The 24,710-nt window shown below is 39.0% G+C and overlaps 1 protein-coding gene across 4 annotated transcripts in view; it reads left to right on the top strand.

Moving 5' to 3' along the window:
* The window catches only part of micu1 (mitochondrial calcium uptake 1), a 94,666-nt gene that overhangs the window by 13,255 nt on the left and 56,701 nt on the right, over positions 1-24,710 (top strand). For 2 of the 4 annotated variants that reach the window (XM_052041309.1, XM_052041310.1), the window contains 2 exons: positions 5,353-5,431; positions 11,222-11,386. In XM_052041309.1, coding sequence (XP_051897269.1) covers positions 5,353-5,431; positions 11,222-11,386 — 244 coding nt within the window. Of the gene's footprint in view, positions 1-171; positions 277-3,323; positions 3,393-5,352; positions 5,432-11,221; positions 11,387-24,710 lie in introns of those variants that run through there. The other 2 variants (XM_052041311.1, XM_052041312.1) reach the window with 2 other exon arrangements.

The following is a 24,710-nucleotide window of genomic DNA, read 5'->3' as shown; positions in this document are numbered from 1 at the left end:
ACTTTTACTAATGTAACATGACGCAATAATGCAAAATAAATAATTAAAGATGTGTTGGATAACGCTCACGTCGCAAAGCTGAGGCACCACACCTTTCCCCGCCTCTCCCTCTCCCGCGTCCTAAAGGCGGAGCATGCGCGCCGCTCCCGCAGCCTGACGTCGACGTGATGACGGAGGTGGACAGGGCGTCGGTGACGTTGCGCGGCGAGTCGGGCAGCCGGAGAGTGGGACGGGGTGACCGTGGTGGCTGCGAGGGGATGAGTCGCTGAGTGGACGGTAAGGGAACGGTATGGGGGTGCTGTGCTTCGTGGTGCTGGCGGGTTGTCGCTCCTGGCGGTCGGACGGAGCTGTCGATCCCATGGCCTCCTGCTGTGTGTTGTGAGGGAGTCCGGGGAGCTGGGCAGCTGTCAATCATGTCAAGGGTTGGATGGAGTGCACATTATCCCCGTAACCCCGGACCTGCCCAGTATCACTGAGGTTCACCGTGCAATAAGAATTCTGGTCTTGAAAGTATAGCCACAGAAATGAAGAAGACTTTTAAAGGGTACTGAGCTATAGGCATGAAATAAATAAGGTTTATTATAAACCAGCGGGGGTAGAGAAAGAATATAGAGGGTATATCAACAGATCATTGACCTGAAAGGTAAACTGTTCCTCTGGCCAAGGTGCTGCTTGGCCTCTTGAATATTTCCTGTTTTCAGATTTCCAGCATCGACGGTAATTTGTTTTTGAAAAAATTAGAGGACTTGAGTGTTCAGAACTGTACTGATTGTTCTGATCTGCTGATGGAAGGACTGACTTCTGTTGCTGCAACTTATTTTCGTAAATCTGGAGGGTGTAGAGTGTAAATTGTCTCAATAAGGGATTTGGTACTGGGACTACTTGGATTAGAGAAAGCTAGGGGAAAACATAATCAGCAAAGGCTATTTTCTGAAATTGTGTCAGTTATGAAGAGTGTCAACTTAAGACAATGAAAAATATTCTTTGTCTGTCATTGGAGACTACATAATGACTGGTGTTCAAATTTAAGTAAAAACAATTTTGTTCATTAATGACACAGATAAATTGGATGTGAACGAGGTAAAGTATTACTCTTGGTACATGGTTAATGTCAATGTTTAGCTGCCTGTGGGATGATAAGGCTGTGAGAATAACTTTTCCTTGATTATATAAAAAAATTGTTGATAATGTATTTTCAAGAGAGATGTGCTTGAGATTCTGTCTGTGAAACATTGCACATTCACTTTCCCAAATAATTTGTTAAGGCAAAAGATTGGAAATGGGCAAATATTCCTTTCCATTTCTAGATTTAAAATAATGTAACTTGAAGAGACCAGTTTGTCTTTATGCTGTGATATATAAAGAGCTCTACTTGCATAATTCTTCTTGGAATTTGTGAGAATTAACATTGTAGATGCAAACAGTTTGCAACGTAAGTATTTGTAAACCTCAATGAAATTATTAGAGTGATATATTTTCTCATATTTTCTCCTATGAAAATATTTCTCAAATAATGAAATTCCTGGTCAACGTGGGAGAAAGTACACATCACTATCAAAGTTCACACTCCAGTGCATTACTGATTGAGTGTTGCAGCCAAAGGTGTTGCTTTTCAAGCATGGTATTGTCTAGCAAAGATCAAGGTAATAGATCCCATACCATTGTTTTGAAGAGAAGAGGAGTTATCTCTCCCCCTCTCAATTATCCTGGGAGTAATTCATCATCAATCAACATTTTACAACAGACTATTGGCCTTGTTGTTTGAGGGAGCTGGCTGTGCGCATTTGCTACCATGTTTCTAGTATTGCAACAATGACTGCAAGATGTATTTAATTGACTACAAAGCACTTGGTGAAGGCATTCTTCTTCTTTAAGCTGCTTCTGAATTATTGTCAATGTTATTTACTTTAGAACAAAATTAAGTGATTGTTCATAAATGTCAGAATAGGGTTTTGAAGACTTAACCAATAGTATGGTTGCAGTAAATCAAAAGTAAAATTATTTTGGTTTAGTCTGCCCTTTTCTGCAATGCAAGCATAAAGTGTTGATATTCATAACATTCCGGTCCTCAAGACTGTGAAAATTATGCCCAAAATCAAAGTTATTCACCTGATTAGATATTGATGCTTGCAGGTGTGTAAGTGGAAATAATTTTAAGTAAGTTTATTTTTACCATTTTTTCAAGAATATGCTTGGTCTAAGGAGAGGTACTGGCTAATTATTTTCGTTGATTGGTCATTTGCAAATTGCTGTACCTTAGAGTAATGCTTTTTCCGAATAACTTGGAATGTTTCCTATTAAGCTTCATAGATTTTTTTCTTCCAGAGAGAGATATGATTTTTCTGCGGGGAAAGTTAATAATGTTAAGGAGACCACTACTATGGCAATCAAACATACACATAATCTTGGGTCAGCCTTGGGAAAATTAGCTAGTTTTACTGTTGCTACTTGAGACTATAGGCTGATTACCCTTTTGACCTGGTACACCATTCACAGAATTCATGGCGTTTCTATGAGCCATAGATAATGGCTCATATGGATAACTCCCATATACCCATCACATCACCATATCCCCTATTACCACTGAACTGCAGAAAAGAATTCAGAATCTATTATTGCATTTGATGGGGGTGCATGCTGATGAGGACCTCCAAGAGGTAAAGAATGAGCAAGCTTCACTCTTTGCCTCAGAATTCTCCAAGACAATCTTCTAATCCAGAGTTTTGTGGAGTAGGATGAGATATGCTCATGCTTCTTCCAAAGTTCACGGGGAACTTTGTGATCAGCAGCATTAAGGAAGAGGGATGCTCAGTAATATCCTCATACCCCGGAACATATTAAGGGTCTGCAAATCCTTCCATGCTGAGCAATGTGATCTAAAGACAAAACAGCCTCCCAGAACTTCCCATCCTCTATCTCGGAGGTTTTTGATGACAGTAGGTTGGAGAGTCTGGACCAATCGTTGGCCTTGGGTGAGCTACCAAGATTGGCCCATTCAATGAGGCTAATAGAACTGAAAGTGACAGTTTGCCAGTCGAGTGATATTTGAATCCATTGAACTGGATCAGCCCAGACTTGCTGGCAGTATACAGAACTATGCTTATACAGAACTATAACTAGCAAAATGTCACATTGCATGAGGAAGGACATCATCACTTTCATCTGCAAGCAAATGTGAGAGAGGAAGGAAATTAGAATTCGGCGAACCACTTCACTGTTAAATGAGGCCATGATCCCAGCCAGCTGAACCCACAGCAAACATTATATTTAGAGCTGAATATTAATGATTTTGTTTGTTCTCTTTGCTTTCAGGTCCAATTACCTGAAGGTGCTGGGTATGGTTTGGAGGGGCTGGGGCATGCACCAAGAGCTGGGTGGAGTGTAGAGATAAGGTAAAGAGAAAGCGAGTATACGGGCAACCAATGCTCTCAGTCATGGTAGAGAACCTGTGTGAGATGCTCTTGGTGTTGCTGTCCTTACTGCACTGTAGCAGTTACACAAGATCTTGTCATTTCATCGTGAGCTCAAAAGTAGAGCAAATTTGCAGAATCTCGATGTATAAGCCTCCAGAAATAGGGTGAAAAAACATACCCAATATGGCCCTCAGTCAGTTGGCTACCTTTGTGTAGTTGCGTCAAGCTGTGGACAGACTCTGGGTATGCAAGCATCAAATATCACTTCGCATTGAGGTTCTATCTGTCCCCAGTGTTGCAAAGATGGGTCTGGCCATGTTGTCTTGGACTATCCCACACCACCTGCCCTGTGTGGAATACTTTATCCAGAAGAACACCTTTAAACATACGTCATTTAGGCAGTGGTCTACACAAACTGTTATCAGAACACTGTAGGAGAGGAAAAGGTGGTGGGTCCAGTGGGATGGTTCCTCTGGTGGCAGAATGTGCCAACACCAAAGCTTTCAAACAAGCACCAAGACTTTGGTGATAAAGGCCCTCCCCATCATATCTTTCACATGCAATTGTCATATCAGCCACTCTGCAATGGAGATGAGACCGTTGTTTATCTCGGCAAAAGTACCTTTGCCAGAAAGGTCTGGGAAGAGATACAGGGACTCTCTTGGACTTTCATGCACTTTCACACTTTTCAACTTCTCCTTTTAAGATGCCCCTTAAAATCTGCCACCAGCCATCTTTGTTCATGTACCCTAATATTTCCTAATGTGCCTTGGTGTGGTTAAATAACAATGCTGTCAAGTGCATTAGGGCTATTTGCTCTGTTAAAATCAGTGAATATGTACATATTATTATATGTATGACTGGGAGAGAAAGGAAGTTTCTCTATTCTACTGAAATATTGCAACAGAACTATATTTTCGAGTATGCCTGCAAACATACAGCAGTCATTTAGTAATGGAAGGGCACTTTGATACAATTAATACTGCTATGAGGAATTGAAGGGGAAAAATAACCATTTTACGGTGCCTTAATATGGAATAGAAATGATTAAAAGTATAAGTGGATGCATTGGAATTGTTTTGCCAATTAGGTTTTATTATTATAACTTTAAATATAAGGTGAGGGGGGGAAACTTAAAGGAGATGTTGGGGGCAAGTTTTTTTTTACACAGAGTGGTAGGTGCCTGGAACAGATGGTGGAAGCAGAAACGATAGTGGTGTTTAAGAGGCTGTCAGATAGATACATGAATATGCAGGGAATGGAGGGAGATGAATCATGTGCAGGCAGAAGAGATTAGTTTTAATTCAACATTGTGTTTGACGCAGACATTGTGGGCCAAAGGACCTGTTCCTGTGCTGTACTGTTCTATGTTCTAAATCTGTGGCTTAATTAATTTTCAGGCTACTCTATTTACAAATGTTCCATGCCAGTCACATTTCATACATCAAGTAGTTACCAAATATACTAATGGATTTAAATTACATTTGTAAAACTGCAACAAATTGCATTTAGTAGAAAATGTACCAAAAGCTGACAGAATGTGGACTTATTTTTTCAAATGAAATATTATTTTGTACTTTATATTGAAAATCCTTTCTTCCTTTTCAGCTTTTTATTACTCAAATCAAATTTTGTTATTTATATCACCCCACCTCAAGCTGGGAAGCGCTCTGTATATATTTTACTTTCCCCTTTCCCGGTGTTCTGAGTCTTTGAGCACCCCACCCTCCACAAAATGGTGCACAACATGTGGAGCATTTCTAGCAATTCCCAGTTTTATTTGATGAATCTTATCAAAACTTCTGATCAGCCCGAGGCCTTGAATCATTTCTATAGTCTTAACACTGAGAAGAGCCTTGCCTGAAATGGTGGCTTCACTTATTTGTACATTTACAATTTTCTTCAGTTTTTGTTAAAATTATCTCATTTCTACTTGTAGATTATGATCTGAATGGTGGTAGCTTCTTTCCAAGAGTAACCAGAAATTTGCCATCTATTGGGAAACAGTGGCGCTGGAGGTATGTTGTGTCTTGTCCTTTTACTGTGCATTCGGTCAATCTGTTCTAGTGTGTGCATGAAATTCATGTAGTGAAGGTGGGGGGTCTCAGTGGATGAAATCAGAAGTAACCTTGCTTATTTTGGTAAAAAGGAATGATTCATTGGTATTGGATTTTGGGGCTAGCCAGTGGACCAACCACTACTTTTGTCACCTTTTGAGTGAACCAACCACTATTTTTGTCAGCATAAGGTGACATGTCAGCTGATTCAAGTAATCTATAAGATTAGTATATAACTATTAATGTAAAGCTGACAGGAGTAAAAGCAAACCTTATATTTAGAGCTGAATATTAATGATGTGATACCTTCTGTGTCACAAGTCTTCTGCATTATGCACTTACACCTTAAAAAGTCTGGTTCAGGATCTCACCTTAGTGATTGATAACTAAATGTACTTGCAGATTTTTTCAGTGCAAAATAATTCAATGTTATTTTTCACCCTGACTATTGTGTGATATTCTATAATGTTGATATCAAAATTATATTTGCTAGATCTTGTAGAGTTGTACAAGTTAATGAACTTGTACAGTTCATTGAGTCTTATTCTAAAAGCTCAATGTTCCTTCAATACATTTTTTTTGTGAGGCATCAAAAACATGGAGTCTCTGAATTCTTAAAAGATACAATTACTATTTGGCTTTTGAAAATCTAATCTAAGTCTTTACATGTTCCCTGTTCTTTTGTCATCTCCACTGCCTTTTTTCTTACCATGAAGACTCTTATTTCATTCTCGCCTCTGCTCTCAATTGGAATGCCAATCCCAAAGTTGCCATACTTCCACTGTCCCCAAGAAACTTGCATTTTAAATCTATATTTTAACCTCATTTAATCTTAATCTTCAAATAGTAAAAAAGGGACTGCTTTCTTTTTGAGAGAAATGAGCAGCAATTTCACTTTCTTATCCCTGGAAATCATGCAAAAAAAAATCAAGTCCTTCATTTATTCTTAACTAACAGTGTAACTACAAACTGATTATATAAAACATAAATGGTTCTGGCCTTCATCATTGTTGTTCCTGCAGTTTTAAGACTGACTTCAACAACAACATATTCCCAGTTTCCGATCTTTATCACAATTTTGTCAATAGGACTATGGGGCTTTTATTATTCCTTTCCTTCCCAATGTTTTGCAAAAAAAAATGAGGATACATTTTCAAATTTCGATTTTTGACCACTGAGATTGCCATGGAATCTTGGGATCAAGTTGACTTTCATAAGCTAATTTACTTTTGTGGCACATAGTGTCACCTGAATACCCTAGTGTAATACCAGTCTTGCTGCTTATTTGCAACTAAAATATTGTATCATGTTGCTAAAGCTTTTGGGTAGTTCATCATTTCTTTGACAGCTGAATTTCTTCTTAGGTTTGTTGAAATTACTTACAACTTTGTGCACTCTCCTAATTGTGGTGATAGATGTGCAGTGGTGTTGAACAGTGTTATTTGGTGCTAACGATGTGCAGAAGATCATTACTGAAACCTGCTGTGAGCTATAAAGTGCTATATATTTGCTGTAATTTCATACTGTATCATTTTATTTCTGTACACTGCATGATATTACAATTTAGTTTCACAATAAGTACCTATGAATCCAGAGATAATTCAAACCACAATATACCCTTTGCATTATGGCAGTTTGGGTAATGGAAATTCACCCTGTTACGAACCTGCAACAAAAGAAACACACTGAGTCATGATTCAGTGTTAAAAACTACTTTATTAGTAACTACTTATGATAATAAAAAAAACAAAAGTAAAAATGTTAGTATGTTAGAAGTCAAAATCTTGAACATTAACCCCAAAACTAAGCTCTTCGTGTGTGTGTGTGTGTGTGTGTGTGTGTGGCAAAGTCCCAAACTCCAAGTCCAGGAATGGTTCTTAAAGTTCAGTTCAGCAAGCCATAAGGTGAAACATGAGCAAAGGCTTCTTCAACAACCACCATTGTCTGAAGATAAAACGTAGATGTAGAGAGAACATAGAGAGTAATAACGAAATCCAAATGTTCCACGATGGAACCCAAACGACACCTCAGTGTTTACTCGGTAGTGACTTCCTCACCCCGAAAAGCATCCGAATCGTGGCTGTCCACACAAATACCTGTTTCCTTCTACAGGTCAACAACAAAGTGAACTCCACCGGATTACTTCCAATTTCCATACGTGGATTGCAGTAACAGACACAGTTATTGTCTCTCATCTATCGATAGAGAAAGTAGCAGGCTGGTGTCTCTCTCCCTTTTCTTTCTGTCTCTTTCTCTCTTACTGACTTCTTCAACAACGTCATTATCTTCTGTTGACGTAAGCACGCCACACACACATACACACACACACACACACACACACACACACACACACACACACACACACACACAACTAACTCTGTCTTAAAGGGACATTCACCGAGTCCATAACAACCCTCATGGAATTCACAAATTGCTACCAAAAAATTTGAGATAAGGAATAAAAATTAACTCTTACAGAATTTGTAAGGAAAACAATAACTACATGCAAAATGTGAAAGAAATCACATTTTATTCATCTTTTTGCAAAGGTTTGCATTACAGGAAATCGCAAAATGGATGGTTTCCTAGGAACACAACCCCTCTAACGTGGGTGTACCAAAATCTTAATAAAAGATCATTAGAGAAACTGTAGATCGCACTGCTATTAGCTTGTTACTTGATTATCTAATATAATGCACCCCAGGGAATAAGAATGTTATGTGACATTAGCAAGGAGGTAAACCACTTTACTGAAGTGGATATCATTGTCCTCTCAGCTATTATTTTTACTTATAAAATGCTGTAGAATCATCAAAGAAAATTATTTAATCATTCTTTTGCAAGCTGTGGTTTGCACTGGTTTTCCCAATGTTGGAATGCCATTGGCCAATCTCTGTTCCTTTGGATATGTGGAACACATAACAATAGATAGGTTGGTTAGTTATTGAAAACTCATAATAATCAGAAGGTAATATATTTAATAAAAAAGGCACAAATGTAATCTTAGGCATATCCATTTTCATGATGAATATTAAACTATGAATTCTATAATATTAATTTGTAGTGTTGCAATACTGTTTAGGTCTAGCAGTTGTTCAGCTAAATTGAAAATGCATTTTCTGCGTGCGTTATCCTAAAGTTGAGCTATAGTACTTCCATTCACAATTTTAATCTTGAACCTAGTTTTAACAGAGTATTAATATATTGGTAGCTTTGCAGAACACTCTGTTTTAAACAGTGTCTCAGTTAAAGTGGACTCTGTTAAATATGATTAATAATTCAATTCTTGCATCAGGAATTACACATGTCTAAACAACAGTGAGGAAAATAAAACTTCTCTTTGCTCAGTAAAAATCTATTAGTGCAATTGAGATTTGATAAACAATGGTAATGACAGCCTGAATTCTTTCTCACTTTGAAGAATATTATCTATGCTCTTCTATTAGACATAATGCAACACTACAATTAGTGGATATAATAAGTTGTGGCAGTATCTTTCTGGTATTAAAAATACATATCCTCATGGAATTACCTACTGTGCTGAGAAATTTTGGATCTATTATCCCTGTATAGTTTCTTTCCAAAACAGCAGAATATATCTTCAAGAAATTGATGTTGATTGCTGATAAACAAAATGTAATTGTAGAACTCAAGCAAATTTATCGTGGGTAGGAATGTTTAGGAGATGTTAATCTCAGGAAATGACTTGCACTGTACTTAGTATTCAATTTGGCCAGGAGTCTTTCACTATAGGAAGTCCTTAGTCATAATGTTTATTTTTATTTTTTCCTATCTCTGAACTTGCCTTTCTTCTTGCCTTTCAAATGCTACTTTCTCCAGTAAAAGAGAACTTGAAGCTGTACCTTTTCACATCTATGCCCCTTAGGAACATGACATGATAACTGTTGTTTGATCTGTGTATTCAATTGATCTCACCTTTGGGTTGTATCCTCCACAGAGGTTTACTGAGCTGTATTCTGTGCTCTGTGACAGTACTGCAGAGTTTTGGGATCTCCAAGCTGTTGAGCATCACAAGCGAATTGCCACAATATTCAACTCTGTCCAAACTGTAGAATATGCTGTGGTTTTCATTTTTGGGATGTCAATGATTGCAGTTTTAGAAGAATAGAATATGAATATAGAATAGAATATTGAGTTTTCTGAATTAATTTGAATAAACACATTACTCTTTTCAAAATGCATGTTAGATATTGTCTATTAAAATGCTTGCATGTACTGAAAATATTTAATACCTTTTTCAGGGACTTCTGGAGCTCATCCCCTATCTGCACAGGAAAATACTCTGTGGTTAATCTCTGTAAATGTAGTCAGTATAAAGGGAGGTCAGAATACCTCAAAATTAAGTACTTAATTAACAGAATTTTAGACCTGCTATGCCGCTTACATTGGTTGGATCATTAAGTCCTCATCAGTGTTCTTATTCAATTTGTTTTCTCAGTGAGTGGTACATTCTCCCATTATAACATTGTACTTCCAAAGATGTCAAACTTCAATTAACAATTGCTCTTTTAGTAATTCCTCATGCTGTAGAAGTCTTTTACTTAACTAGCTCTGTTATTAAATCATTTTACTGAAGCTATGAATACTTAATTATATTGCACACCAATTAAAATATTTCTAACATTTTTAACCTAGTAAACTATGGTACTTCACAATTGGGGAGGGGTTGGTCAGACTGAAACAGGAATCAAAAACCTATTATCATTAGTGTGAAAGCTTAAAATTAATTTTCAAATTATTTCTTTTTGGATCTAGTCAGATAATACCACTGTGTGAAAAGTAAGGTATGGATTCTTGGATGTAATTTCTGATAAGAGAATGTCTCCATTATTTAGCTGTAACAAAAGTTCATGCAGGTGCATAGTTTTGCTCCACTTCTCCATGCTGAAGAATTGACATTAATTTGAGCTTCAGAAAATAATGCTTTGCATGTGATGTCTGGAAAAAAAACCTGAAGTCTATGAATCCAGGCATTCACACATTTTTATTAGTATTTCTTAATGTTCACTTTCATTCATATTTGGTGGTGATGGAGATTTGAAACAAGCTGCCACCAACAAGGCAGGCAGACATTTTCCAAATTCCATGATTTCCAAACAGAAGCAATGAAATTCCGACCTGAGCTCTTTTTTTGCCCATAGAAAATCTAGATGATACACCTCCACCTTAATAAGGTTGTGCAATGTATGGATTAAATTTTTTCCTTGTAAATTGTTGTGATATCTGATCTAACATAAAGAAATATTCTTACAAATTTACTGGGTAAATCCTACAATATTCTGTATATATAAAAAAAAGAAAAAGGTAATTTATGTGTATAGTAAGAAATATAACAATCAATAAGGGTCCAAATCATTATGCAATCAATTAAATTTGTTTTGAATTTCATTCACTATTTTTCTGTGGATGGGCACAGAACCTAGTCTGATATCAAGGCTCTATGAAGAATAAATGTGGTAAATAATCAGTTCACTCATTTCTACTGGTATTTGTTGAGGTAGAAATGTCAGACAGATAACTTGGCAGACTTCTTATCACTCCTCGTCCTCTAACTTATGAATCGATACAAGATTCTTTGGATAATGTTTCATTTGGAACATGACACCTACAATGAAGTAGTACCCAACCCCAGCCTAAGGACTGTACATAAACTCTAGTAAAAAAAATGGCAGGCAGCCAGTAAATGTGATATTGGGTGTTCCTGATTTTTTTTTCTGGTTCTACTTACAGAATGTTTCACTTCAGAATTCTGCCTGCGATGGCAGTCCTTGGCAACTTCTCCAGACAATACTACAGAGCAGCATCGACCACAAATAAGCGTCAGCACAGATTGATGATGGTAACATTTGCTGGAGTAACAGCTGTTTCGGCAACAGCAGGCTTATTATGGAAAAGGCAAGAGAAATCTATATTGCAGATTGTAGTCAGAGCACTACTGAAGGAATGTGATTTCTTTGGAAAAAATGTGATCAATACATAATCTCATTGGCTTTGGGAGGAAGACAATTTTCGAAGGTGGCGGGGAGAGGGGGAATTGCACTGTTATCATGCATCATTCTGTAAAAATTCATGCATCATTTTGTAAAAATTCCTGATAAGTAGGTACTGCAGTATCAGATAGAGGTCTGATAGTAAGTCATTCTGTCCACAGCACACAATAGTCATTTAAAGGAACTGAACTGGAAATCTTTACCACTGAAAATCTTCTTCCAGCTTACCACCTGGTTATTTTTATTTATTCAAAATCTCTGAGTGCCTTTGGCAATGTTAGTATTTAAAGCCTGCCCCAGATTGTCCCCGAGTGGCTTTCTAGGCCATTTTGAAGTACAGTTAAGCAGATTGCTATCAGTCTGGAGTAATAAATAGATGAGAATATGTCAGGATGACAAGTTTTTAATTAAAGGACATTAGTGAACCAGATGGGTTTTTATGGCAATTCAATGGTATCGTCATTGGTGAAACTAGCTTTTTGTTTAATTAACTGAATTTAAGTACCCTGGCTGCCATAATAGAAATTGGATTCACATTCTGGATCACCAAGCCAGTCCTCAGGATTGCTGGTCCTGTAACCTAACCTCTGGACTTGCACCCCTAGGCAATCTATTACTCTGAAGAGTCTTCATGGTATGATATTGAGCTACTGCAATGTAATAATGTTTATTTTGCAACAAAAAAATATTTTTTACATTTAATTGCTGCTCCAATTCTATATGGCTGCCATTGTTGTGAAACCATCGTTCTCTATTAATAGTGTACAAACAAAATATGTCTGTTTAAAATGTTTCATTTGGTGCTGTTGAGTTTTTTGGTAATTGAGCTAGGTTTGGTGGGGGGGGGCGGAAACAGAAGTTATGATTGTTTTACACATCACTGTTGCTTGTTAGTTGATATATTGAGTTTTCACCAATATTTTTAAAAGCCCTACTTTATCCTCATTTTAAGTAAATCAATTAAAGGAACTTTGCATAATATTTAACAAAGCTTGCAAAAAGCAAAAGCTCAACAAATAGGGACAGGTGTATGTTAGCTATCTTATGCTTATGTTAGCTGAATGGTTGAAGTGTCAAAGCAATAATTTGTTATTTGTGGTAGCAAATGATGATCAAGAACCACTTACTAATAGAGTGCTAAAGACTGCTGAGTGCTTGGTAGACAATAGATTACCTTTTAAAATGCAGAGCTCACAAGCAGTAAATGAACTAATGATTGGTTTATATGTCACTCTTCGATGACAGTTGTCCAAGATGCAGGATTTCCTGCTCTTTCAGTTATGACATGCTATCTGATCAGTTCACCTAAACACCTAGATTGGACTATGGATCAATGCTTAATCCAAAAAGATATCACTTCTGAAAATGCAAGGCTCATTCAACAATGATTTGCTTGGGTGTGGTAAGTATTCCTCCAAATAAATGACTCATGTTGGAAACTTAAGCCAAATATAATGCAAAAGAAAGAGAAAATACTGGAGCTATCGAGGATTTGTGGAGAAAGAAAAACATTTCAGGCCAAAGAAAGATCATTGACTGAAATGTTAACTTGGATTCTCCATACATGTTGCCAGACCTGACAAGTTTTCAGTACTTGTAGTATTTTTGCTTTTGTCAAGATGATGCTGTTAGTTTAAAGTAAGAGACAGCTCTGCTTTTCTTTTGGTTACTTTGATTTTCCTGATATGAATCCAATCTCTTTTGTAGATGGAGGATTGATTAACAGGCAGAAAACAAAGGAGGAATAAATGATTCAATTTTGGGTTGGGAGCTTATGACCAGTGAGTGTCCCAAGGATTGATGTTGAGGTTACAGTTGTTCATAATCTAAATCAATGATTTGAATGAAGGAATCAAATTTAGTGAAGGTTCACCAGATTGATTCCGAGGATAGTGGGTTTCTCAAATGGGGAAAGGATAAGTTGACAAGGCTTTTACTCGCTAAAAGAATGAAAAGTGATATTATTGAAATGCACAAAATTTTTATTGGCTTTGATAGGGTGGATGTGGTCGTGACGTTTCACTTGGCTGAGATGCCTCGAACCAGGGGTCAGTCTCAAAACTGGAGATTGGCCATTCAGGACTAAGATGAGTAGAAATTTGTGCACCGAGAGGTTAGAGAAACTTTGGAATTCTTTACCCAACAGTGTTGTGGAGACTTAGTTGCTGAGGATATTTAAGTAAGTCTGCTTAATCTCTGAACATATGACAACCCCAGGAAAAAATATCAATATGGTGAACTCTTGCTGCACTCCAGCAAGTAATTAGGAAAGTGAACAGTGTTATTGTTTATTGCTATGAGGTTTTAATAAAGTACAAAGGCATTTAGACAAGTACATGGATAGGAAAGGTTTAGAGTGATATGGGCCAATTTCAGGCAAACAGGACTAAGTCAGGTAGGCAACTTGATCAGCATGGACGAGTTGGGCTGAAGAATCTGTTTCTGTCTCTATAACAAATTCCAGATTAATGAATATTAATGGAATCAACAGATGTGGGGTTAATGCAGGGAAGTGCCACTGAGTAAAACCTCAGTTGTTATCCTGTGGAGTAGTGGAGCAGATATGGGGGGGGGGGGCTTACTCCTGTTTCTGTTTCTCATGTTCTTAGTAACTAACTTGGTGATCCTGTGGTGCAGTTGAGGTCCTGTTTGATCGAGCAGTCCAGATAGTGAAGACTTATTTTGATTCTCAAAGCTACAAATTTGGTACATGTAATCAAGCAGCAGAGAACATATCAGCAATTATGTCAAGAATTTTAGAGGGAGAGTAACTTTGCAATGCTTTTGGACTGAATATTGACTGATGGTCTGATGTGTGGGATTACTGACCAGTATATTCAAGTGAAAGTTTTGGGAATAAAACTTTGACTGAAGAACGTGATGGAATCTCAGTCAGTGCACAACTGTGGGTCACAAATGGTGTTGACGTCATCTTCTTCAGTGAGACCTAGTCTTGTGAATGTGGTCTTTTAGGCGGGAAACCAAGATTTGTGCAAAGTTGAAATCCGCCCTCCTTATCAGATCAAGCAGGCACTTAGACCAGGAGGTGTGAATAATAAAATGACATCTATACAATCAAAGGTGACCAAGTGTCATACTGCAATGACTTTAAAACCACTATCACCCTAAACAGTTTTGAGTTATGTTACGGACTCAGTGAAAGTCCCTTTAAGGTAGAGAGTGTGTGTGTGGGGCGTGCTTACATCGATAGAAGATAAAGGACATAATGACGTTGTTGAAGAAGTTAGAAGAAGAAGAAGGACAGAGAGAAGGGAGAGAGACACCAGCCTGCTTGTTTTCTCTACCGATGGATGAGAAACAATAACTGTGTTTGCCACTGAAATCCATGTATGGAAGTTGGAAGTAATCCGGTGGAGTTCACTTTGTTGCTGACCTGTAAAAGGAAACAGGTATTTGTGTGTGGACGACCACAATTCGGATGCTTTTCGGGGTTAGGAAGTCACTACTGAGTAAACACTGAAGTGTCACTGGGGTTCCATCATGGAACATTTGGATTTCGTATCTACTCTCTCTATGTTCTCTACATCTACGTCTTATCTTCAGACAACGGTGGTGTTTGAAGAAGCCCTTGCTCATGTTTCACCTTATGGCTTGCGGAGCGGAACTGAACTTTAAGAACCATTCCGGAACTGGGAGTTTTGGACTTTGCCACACACACACACGAAGAGTTTAGTTTTGGGGTTAACGTTCGAGGTTTAACATTTTTGAATTCTAACATACTAACATTTTTACTTTTACGTATTATCATAAGTAGTAATTAATAAAATAGTTTTTAACACTGAATCATGCTCAGTGTGTTTCTTTTGTTGCTGGTTTGTGACAGTTAAAAATGATCATGAGCATGGCTGTAGATTGCTCATTAATGGGGTTCGTTTCTGCAGAACTTCATCAAGGTACTGTCACGAACCAGCAACAAAAGAAACACACTGAGCATGATTCAGTGTTAAAAACTATTTTATTAATCACTACTTATGATAATACGTAAAATAAAAGTAAAAATGTTAGTATGTTAGAATTCAAAAATGTTAAACCTTGAACGTTAACCCCAAAACTAAACTCTTCGTGTGTGTGTGTGTGTGACAAAGTCCAAAACTCCCAGTTCCGGAATGGTTCTTAAAGTTCAGTTCCGCAAGCCATAAGGTGAAACATGAGCAAGGGCTTCTTCAACAACCACCGTTGTCAGAAGATAAGACGTAGATGTAGAGAACATAGGGAGAGTAGATACGAAATCCAAATGTTCCACGATGGAACCCCAAACGACACTTCAGTGTTTACTCGGTAGTGACTTCCTCACCCCGAAAAGCATCCGAATTGTGGTCATCCACACACAAATACCTGTTTCCTTCTACAGGTCAGCAACAAAGTGAACTCCACCGGATTACTTCCAACTTCCATACATGGATTTCAGTGGCAAACACAGTTATTGTTTCTCATCCATCGATAGAGAAAACAAGCAGGCTGGTGTCTCTCTCCCTTCTCTCTCTCTCTCCTTCTTCTTCTTCTAACTTCTTCAACAACGTCATTACGTCCTTTATCTTCTATTGACGTAAGCACGCCCCACACACACATACACACACACACACTCTCTATCTTAAAGGGACTTTCACTGAGTCCGTAACACCTCCCACCTAAAAAAAAAAATTTTTCCCAAGAAAAATTCAACCGCGCATACAGTTAGTAATGTTAATAATTATCATGCTACACAACTACAGACTATCAGATTAGTACAGATACATGTTTCCCATTTAACATCGGGAAAGACAATCAGCAATCACATTATCTTTGCCTTTAATGTGAGTTATCCTGAGATCAAACTCTTGCAAAATTAAACTCCAGTTTAACAGCCTTCTGTTCTTGTTTTTGACTCGGCTCAGAAACACCAGTGGGTTATGATCTGTATATACAGTCAATGGTTTCTGAGCGGTGCAAACATATACACTGAAATGTTGCAAGGCTAAAACAAGCGACAGTAATTCTTTCTCTATGGTGGAATAATTCTTTTGATGCTCATTAAATTTCTTTGAAAAGTAAGCTACAGGATGGTCAATATCATCAAGGTCACCCTTCTGCAACAACACAGCTCCTGCAGCTTCATCACTGGCATCTACTGCTAATGAAAATGGCTTTTCAAAGTCAGGTGTTTTGAGCACAGGATGGTAGCATATAATGGCTTTCAGCTTCTCAAATGCTTCTTGACAAGAATCTGTCCAAACAAACTTTCCTCCCTTCTTCAGAAGATTAGTTAGGGGAAGAGCAATATCAGCAAAATTTTTACAAAATTTTCGATAATATCCAACCATTCCCAAAAATCTTCTAACAGTCCTCGTACCTGTGGGAATAGGGAACTCAGATATTGCTTGAACTTTTGCCTGAACAGGAGCTTGCTTGCCTTGATCTACAACATACCCAAGATACATCACAGTGGCACGGCCAAATTCACTTTTAGCCAAGTTAACTGTAAGGTTAGCCTTGGAAAGTCTTTCAAACAACCTTTCTAACGCAGAGATGTGATCTTCCCAAGTATCATTCCCAGTCACTAAGTCGTCAATGTAGGCATCTGTATGTTTTAACCCATGAATCACTGAATTAATCATTCTTTGAAATGTTGCCGGAGCATTTTTCATTCCAAATGGTAAAACATTGTATTCATACAATCCAGAAGGGGTTACAAAGGCTGAAATCTCCCTTCCTCTATCTGTTAATGGAACACACCAGTACCCTTTTAATAGGTCAATCTTTGTAAGAAATTTTTCCTTTCCCACTCTATCTATGCAATCATCCACCCTAGGAATAGGGTAAGCATCTGACTTTGTTACAGCATTCACTTTCCTGTAATCTGTGCAAAATCTAACAGTTCCATCAGGTTTAGGTACAATAACACAGGGCGAACTCCAATTTGAAGTAGAATGTCTAATAATATCATTTTCCAACATGTATTTTATTTCCTGATCAACAAGTTTACTTTTTTCCACATTCATTCGATATGGGTGTTGTTTGATTGGTTTTGCATCCCCAACATCAACATCATGGGTAATTATCGATGTTCTGTTTGGAACATCTGGGAACAGATTTTTAAATTTTAAAATTAATTCTCTCATCTGTTGTTTTTGTGAAACTTGTAAATAGTCCAACTTCGTTTCAAGGTTCTCCAGGATATTTTGGTTTTTTAGTCTCGATGGAACAATATTTGGTCTAAATTGGCCTTCCTCAACATCAACGTCAGGCATTCTAGAAACAACCTTTACATCATCCACCAAGGCCGCAACTGAATCCCTCTCATAATAAGGTTTTAGCATGTTTACATGACAGAGTTGTGTTTTCTTGCATCTATCTGGTGTTTTGATTATATATGTTAAATCAGTCACTCGAGATTCAATAACATAGGGTCCAGAAAAACGAGATTGCAATGGATTATTTTGGCTAGGGAAAAATACCAACACCTTTTGCCCCACTGCAAATGTCCTAGGCCGAGCACGTCTATCAAAATATGTCTTCATTCTTATCTGGCTTGTTTTCAAATTCTCTCTCGCTAGCTGGCAGACTCTTTCCAACCGAGTTTTAAATTTTTTTTGGACATGGGGAGGTCTCCATTTCCTCATTAACACTCCATTTTTGACATAATATCCACGGCACTTTCTCAATCTCCTCACATGAGAGTACTTTTTCTTTCAATTCTGTCAACTCATGGTCCTTTGTCTGTTCCACCATAAAATCCTTCCTCGACAAAAACAAATCTTTAAATTCAGGCTCACTATAAGGATGTTGATCCTCCAGTGAAGACAGAAAAGTCTCAGATAAGGCATCATAACTTTCTTCCTGTTTAGGACTGTCACAAGGAACCACATCAGACTGCACCATACTGTCTGTCTTGGCTAATTCTCTAGCTCTAGCTCGAGTCACCGCACATGATGGGTAAACATCTGGATCATTCTCAGACTCATCAATCCTTGGTTTGGTCGTTAACCGTACCACAGGAACAATTTCTCCATCTGCAAGGTCATTTCCCAATAACAAAGAAACTCCTTCCACTGGCAACCTAGGTCTTATCCCTATCTCGACTGGTCCTTCTACGAACTTTGACTTTAAAATCACCCTGTGTAAAGGGACAGACATGGTGTCATTTGTAACTCATGCTGCCTCTTTTTCTTCTCGTTATCCAGCTCCATCCTCCTCAATTCCATCTGCTTCATTGCTAGATCAGCCTCTATCTTCATCCAAGTTAGCTCTTGTTCCCGTTCAGCCTCTAACTTCATCTGAGTTATCTTTTGTTCGGCCTCTAATTTCTCTCGTTCGGCCTCTATCTTTAACTGGGTTTGCTCTCGTTCAGCCTCTAATCTCTTTTGCCCCAACTCCACCTTCAGTCGTGTTTGTTCTAACTCCATCTTTGCTATCTGCACCTGTCTAACAGGTCTCTCTGACTCACCCCCAGAAAACTCTTCTAACTGTTTTAATTCTTCCTCCTCCAACACCTTCTTTTCCACATAATGGCCAGCTATCAGTCTCTGAATATCTGCCTTTCTTATAGACTGCTTTACTTCTGTAAGGTTTAACCTTGTAGCAATCTTTATCAGATCATCCTTTTTCACCACCTCCAATCCCTTTTGGGTTGGTGACTCCAAAAATGCCTTAATATCCATTGCTGCTGGTTTCCACACACACAAGCCAATTAAAAAGAATTTATCAGACCTTCCTCAAAAATCTTTGGATTGAATCCCGAACGAATCCCGTCAATCTGGGGTACGATCCCAGACGAATCTCGTTAACCTTGGGAACGATCCCGGACAAGCCCCCAATTTTGTCACGAACCAGCAACAAAAGAAACACACTGAGCATGATTCAGTGTTAAAAACTATTTTATTAATCACTACTTATGATAATACGTAAAATAAAAGTAAAAATGTTAGTATGTTAGAATTCAAAAATGTTAAACTTTGAACGTTAACCCCAAAACTAAACTCTTCGTGTGTGTGTGTGTGTGACAAAGTCCAAAACTCCCAGTTCCGGAATGGTTCTTAAAGTTCAGTTCCGCAAGCCATAAGGTGAAACATGAGCAAGGGCTTCTTCAACAACCACCGTTGTCAGAAGATAAGACGTAGATGTAGAGAACATAGGGAGAGTAGATACGAAATCCAAATGTTCCACGATGGAACCCCAAACGACACTTCAGTGTTTACTCAGTAGTGACTTCCTCACCCCGAAAAGCATCCGAATCGTGGTCGTCCACACACAAATACCTGTTTCCTTCTACAGGTCAGCAACAAAGTGAACTCCACCGGATTACTTCCAACTTCCATACATGGATTTCAGTGGCAAACACAGTTATTGTTTCTCATCCATCGATAGAGAAAACAAGCAGGCTGGTGTCTCTCTCCCTTCTCTCTCTCTCTCCTTCTTCTTCTTCTAACTTCTTCAACAACGTCATTACGTCCTTTATCTTCTATTGACGTAAGCACGCCCCACACACACATACACACACGCTCTCTATCTTAAAGGGACTTTCACTGAGTCCGTAACAGTACTACTGTTCTGCATTAACATCATGTTAGAAAGGGCAGTCTGCAAGTTGGAACACAGAAGGTTGGTATCCTGATTCCAATGAGGACCAAGCGTAAGCACTTGAAAGTACTGGAAGTATTACTCGAGGCTGTGTCATCACAATAATGAATGCACTTTGATGAAATGCAAAATTACATGCTTGGGCATTTAGGTTGAAAGGGATGGGTTGAGACCTGTGGCCATGGTATTGAACATGAGGGAAGCAAATAATATTAATAAGCTGTAATCTTTCCTGGTGTTTAAATAATGTGCTTTTTTTAAACAGTGTCTTGCCACCACTTTAACCCCCTTGCATAAATTGTGAAACAGTAACCCTTGGAACTGGAGTGGGCTGTAGCAGACTGCATATAAAAATTGTAAGGCTGATCACCATGTTTGATTTTTTTTCATCTAAATGCGATGGTGTTGTCTTTATCATCATCAATGAATCCAGCTATGTGGTAGGTGCATTCATCAGAGGATGGGAGCTGCCAATCAAGCATGACTCGTGCTTGGTGGAGCCAAGCAAGCACAAGTGTAGAATAAAAAGGAGGCCGTAGCCATCGGTTTTGGGGTTACCCAGTTCTATATATGCTTTTCCGACAATCTTTCACCCTGGTTACTGCCACTGCCCATCTTTGGCCAGAAATCAGCCATTTGGCAGCTTCCTGGCTCCACTCCTTAAAGTGTCTCTAAATAGAATGCCACATCTACTGGCCCCTTGTGGCTGCTGCACAAGAAAGCAACCTCACGCCTGGAATGGCATGTGTTTATACTGCAGATTAATATTAATATTTCCTGCTTATGGCTGATGCAACGCCAGGTCCACCCAACAAGGTAGTCTGATCTATGAATAGACTACAATAAATCAAAGGTTGGTATCAATGAGGGCATTCAACCTTTATAGAGAATGTGTTAACTAGCAATGGTCCAAGGCTGCTTGAAGTGGGGCCAAAAGTTGGTTATTCTGAAAGCCATTCCAGGGGTGTATTCTTGCCGAAGTTCACTGACAACTGATGGGGATGGAACCTGTCAGGATTGTGGCTCAGGTTTTCTTATTTCAGCTGTTATTTACCAAGACTTAGTTAATCGGATCACTGCTGCATGATGTGTCAGGACTGCAGGACAGTGTAGAAAATGCATAGACATGGTGATTGCTGGCTTAGCTGTTCTAGATTTTGCATATTGATTGTATTTTCAACTAGGACTGAATTATTTCCTCATTCTTAGAGATAACCACTCAAAATTATAATGCTGGCATCGATTCCATTATGTGGAAAATTGCCCAGGTATATCTTGTTCACTAAAAAGCAGGATAAATCCAATTTGGTTGATTACAGCACATTCGGTCTATTCTCAATCCTCAGCCAAGTGATGAAAAGTGCCATTGGCAGTGCTGACATGCAGCCCTTGATCACCAATAACTTGCTCACCAATCCACAGTTGGGATTCACAAGATCGCTTGGTTTGAAACCTCATCGTAGTTCCAGATATGAACTAAAGAGCTAAATTCCACAGTTGAGCTGAGAGTGTCTGCCCATTTTATGGAAGAGCCCAGGGAAGAAACTATAATGTTTGGAGTCCTATCCTGTGCAAAGGAAGATGACTGTGGTTGTTGAAGGTCAATTATCCCAGCCACAGGACATCATTGCAGTGGTTCCTTCGGGCAGTATCCAAGGCATGCCATCTTTAGCTACTTCATTAATAGCCTTTCTTCCATTATGAGGTCAGAATTGCTGTCTTAATGTCATTGGCATTCACTCTTCCCTCCACTGGAATTCTGCTCCTTGATTTACTGATGATTGCACAATATTCAACTGTCCAATGTCCATTTGCAACTCGTCAAACGAAGTAGTCCTTGCCTGCATGGAGCAAGACCTAGACAAATAATATTCACACAATGGATGGCACAGTGGCGAAGCTAGTGGAACTTCTGCCTCATGGTGCCAGGGGCCTGAGTTCAATCCTATCTCTGTGGAGTTTGCAGATTCTCCCTGTAACTGCATAGGTTTCCTCCTACATCCCAAAGGCGTGCAGGTTGATCTGTCAATTAGCCACTGTAAATTGCCCCTGCTGTGTAGGTGAGTGGTAGAATTTCAGGTAAGAACAGGTCAGAGGCTGGGTATCCTGCAAGGAATCATTTGCCAACATGTCCCAAAGCCTTTCTGCCATCTACAAGGCACAAGTTGCAGTACTTCCTACTTGCCTGGATGAGTACACCTCCAACTCTGAAGAAGCTTTGCACCATCCAGGATAAAACTGCTTTTTTGATTGGTATCCTATCCACCACCCTAAACATTCTTCCCCTCCATCTCCGCCACACAGTGTACAAGTGACTCCTGCATTATGGAGGGGCTGTGTTCCTAGAAAAGGTTTCATATTATGATTATCTGTCATATGAAATCTTATTTCCCATTGAATCCCATGTTATAAGTGGAGATGCATTCCTACAGGATGTTCTTCTCTTAACATTTAATGACGAGTATTGTAGCTGCTGGTTCACAGCAGGGGTGGGAGGTGGCACTTGAGACATTTGTTTTTGAAACTGACAAGGCCACCTCTTAAGTGGCCAGCAGCCGTTTGGAGATGCAAGTGACTGCAGATGGTTATTGCCTTCTGGCCTTGAGTTTGAATGGAGATGTACACATTAATGCATATCAAATATAGGTAAGATAGTTTAATGATATAACGCACAACAAATAACAGTGCTCATTTAGGTTCACAACTTGCACTTAAACTTGTATCTTTATTAGTCACACGTACATTGAAACACACAGTGAAATGCATCTTTTGCGTAGAGTGTTCTTGGGGCAGCCTGCAAGCGTCGCCACACTCTTGGTGCCAACATAGCATGCCCACAACTTCCTAGCTCATATGTCTTTGGAATGGGGAGGAGGCCCTGTTTCATCTTGTGGGTAAATACATGAAAAGCTCTTTGGTGGGGCAATCTGCTAGATAGCAAAATGAGCCTACCGGGCTAAAAAAAAAACAATCTGTGCATGCATCAAGAAATGTGAATTGAAAAAATAAAAAATAGACAAAATTTGTTTCTTTCAATTTTGTGTTTATATACATTTTTCACCACAAAGTCCATAAAAATGAATTTTATTCTGTAACTCGGACTTTTGGGTAGTGATTTGTGAATTCTGTAAGGGCAAACTTCTGTAACCTGAATGCTGTATCATGGGGTGCCTGTACTTTCTACAAAATACACTGCAGTTACTCATCTAGGCTACTTCAATAGCACTTCCCAATCACGTAACTGCTACACAAAGGACAGGTATTTCAGGTGCATGGGAACGCCATCACCTGAATGATTCCTTCCAAATAGCACATCATCCTAACCTGGAAATATATCGATGTTGCTCCTCTCTCTCTAGGTCAAAATCCTGGAACTTTCTTCACAATAGCATTTTAAGAGTTCCTTCACCAGAAACTGGCCTTGCTAGTGATGCGCAGATTCTGATAGCTAAATAAAATAGAAGTCTTAAGGTATTACCAATGGACCCTTCACCATCACAGAGCAAACCACTGTAAAAATTGTTAGTGTCAGAATAGTTGGTCTCTGATATTGGCTCACAGTTCCTATCAGCACTTCTTGCAGCCTTCAGTGACACTTGGCAGAATTTGATGTGTTTTATCATCTGGCATCCAACAATGAAGCTGAATGCTCAGTCAGTGCAGTGAAGGAAATGCTGAAAACACTATAGTTGAACAATATATCTACTCGCTCATTGAGTCACAGATTGCCTTGTTCTTTCTCGTGTTTGCACCATTCTTCACTTTATGACAGGATATTCCCATTGAGCAGCTCATTGTTGTTAATGCATTGCTCTCTTAGAACAAGGTAAAACTTGTGCAGCCCAACGTGAAGTGGAGAGCAGGGGAGAAGAAGAGGAACTGGAGGGGATGGTCCAGGAAAACGATTCCAGGTAGAAGACTAGGTAAGGGTATTCAGTCAGATGAGGTCTTGGAATTATTGGAGAAGTGTTCAGCGTCGGAATTATGGTAAGGATCAACAACACATATGGGGAAATTCCTGTGGACTGCATGGTGTCTGGCCCAGACGAGGAGGAGGATGGAACTGAAAATCGTCAGAGGTATGTTGGGCAATCCTGCAGACGTGCCATTGAAGAACTGAACTCAGAAGAATAGGAGCAGAAGTAGTACATTAGACCCTTTTGATTGTTATCAGATCCTCTGCCAGTATCATTTACCTGCTCCTTCCCCACACCCCCTAATGGCTCTTGTATCCAGAAGCCTATGCATCTCCTTCGTAAATGTATTCTGTGACTAGGGCTCCAGAGGCTTGTGGTCAACTTGGCCTATAAATGTCTAGTCAACTTGATCTGCCCTCAGGGTCAGAAAAACTAAACAAAATGACTGCTGACTTTCAGAAAGGCAAACGTGCCAGTCTACATTAGTGGATCGATGGTGCAGAGGGTCAGCAGCTTTAAATTCCTGGGCATTAACATATCGGATGACCTGTCCTGGGCCCAGCACATAGATGCAATTACAAGGAAGGCATGCCAGCGTCTTTACTTTCTTAGATTAAGGAGGTTTGGCATGTCACTGAACTCTCTAACAAACTTCTACAGATGTACAATTGGAAGTATCCTGACTGGCTGCATCAGGTTCTGGTACGGCAATTCGAATGTGCAGGAACACAAGAA

Source organism: Pristis pectinata, chromosome 30 (assembly GCF_009764475.1).
Source record: "Pristis pectinata isolate sPriPec2 chromosome 30, sPriPec2.1.pri, whole genome shotgun sequence".
In the NCBI taxonomy this organism is placed as follows: domain Eukaryota; kingdom Metazoa; phylum Chordata; class Chondrichthyes; order Rhinopristiformes; family Pristidae; genus Pristis; species Pristis pectinata.
This window is presented reverse-complemented; position numbering and strand designations above follow the sequence as displayed.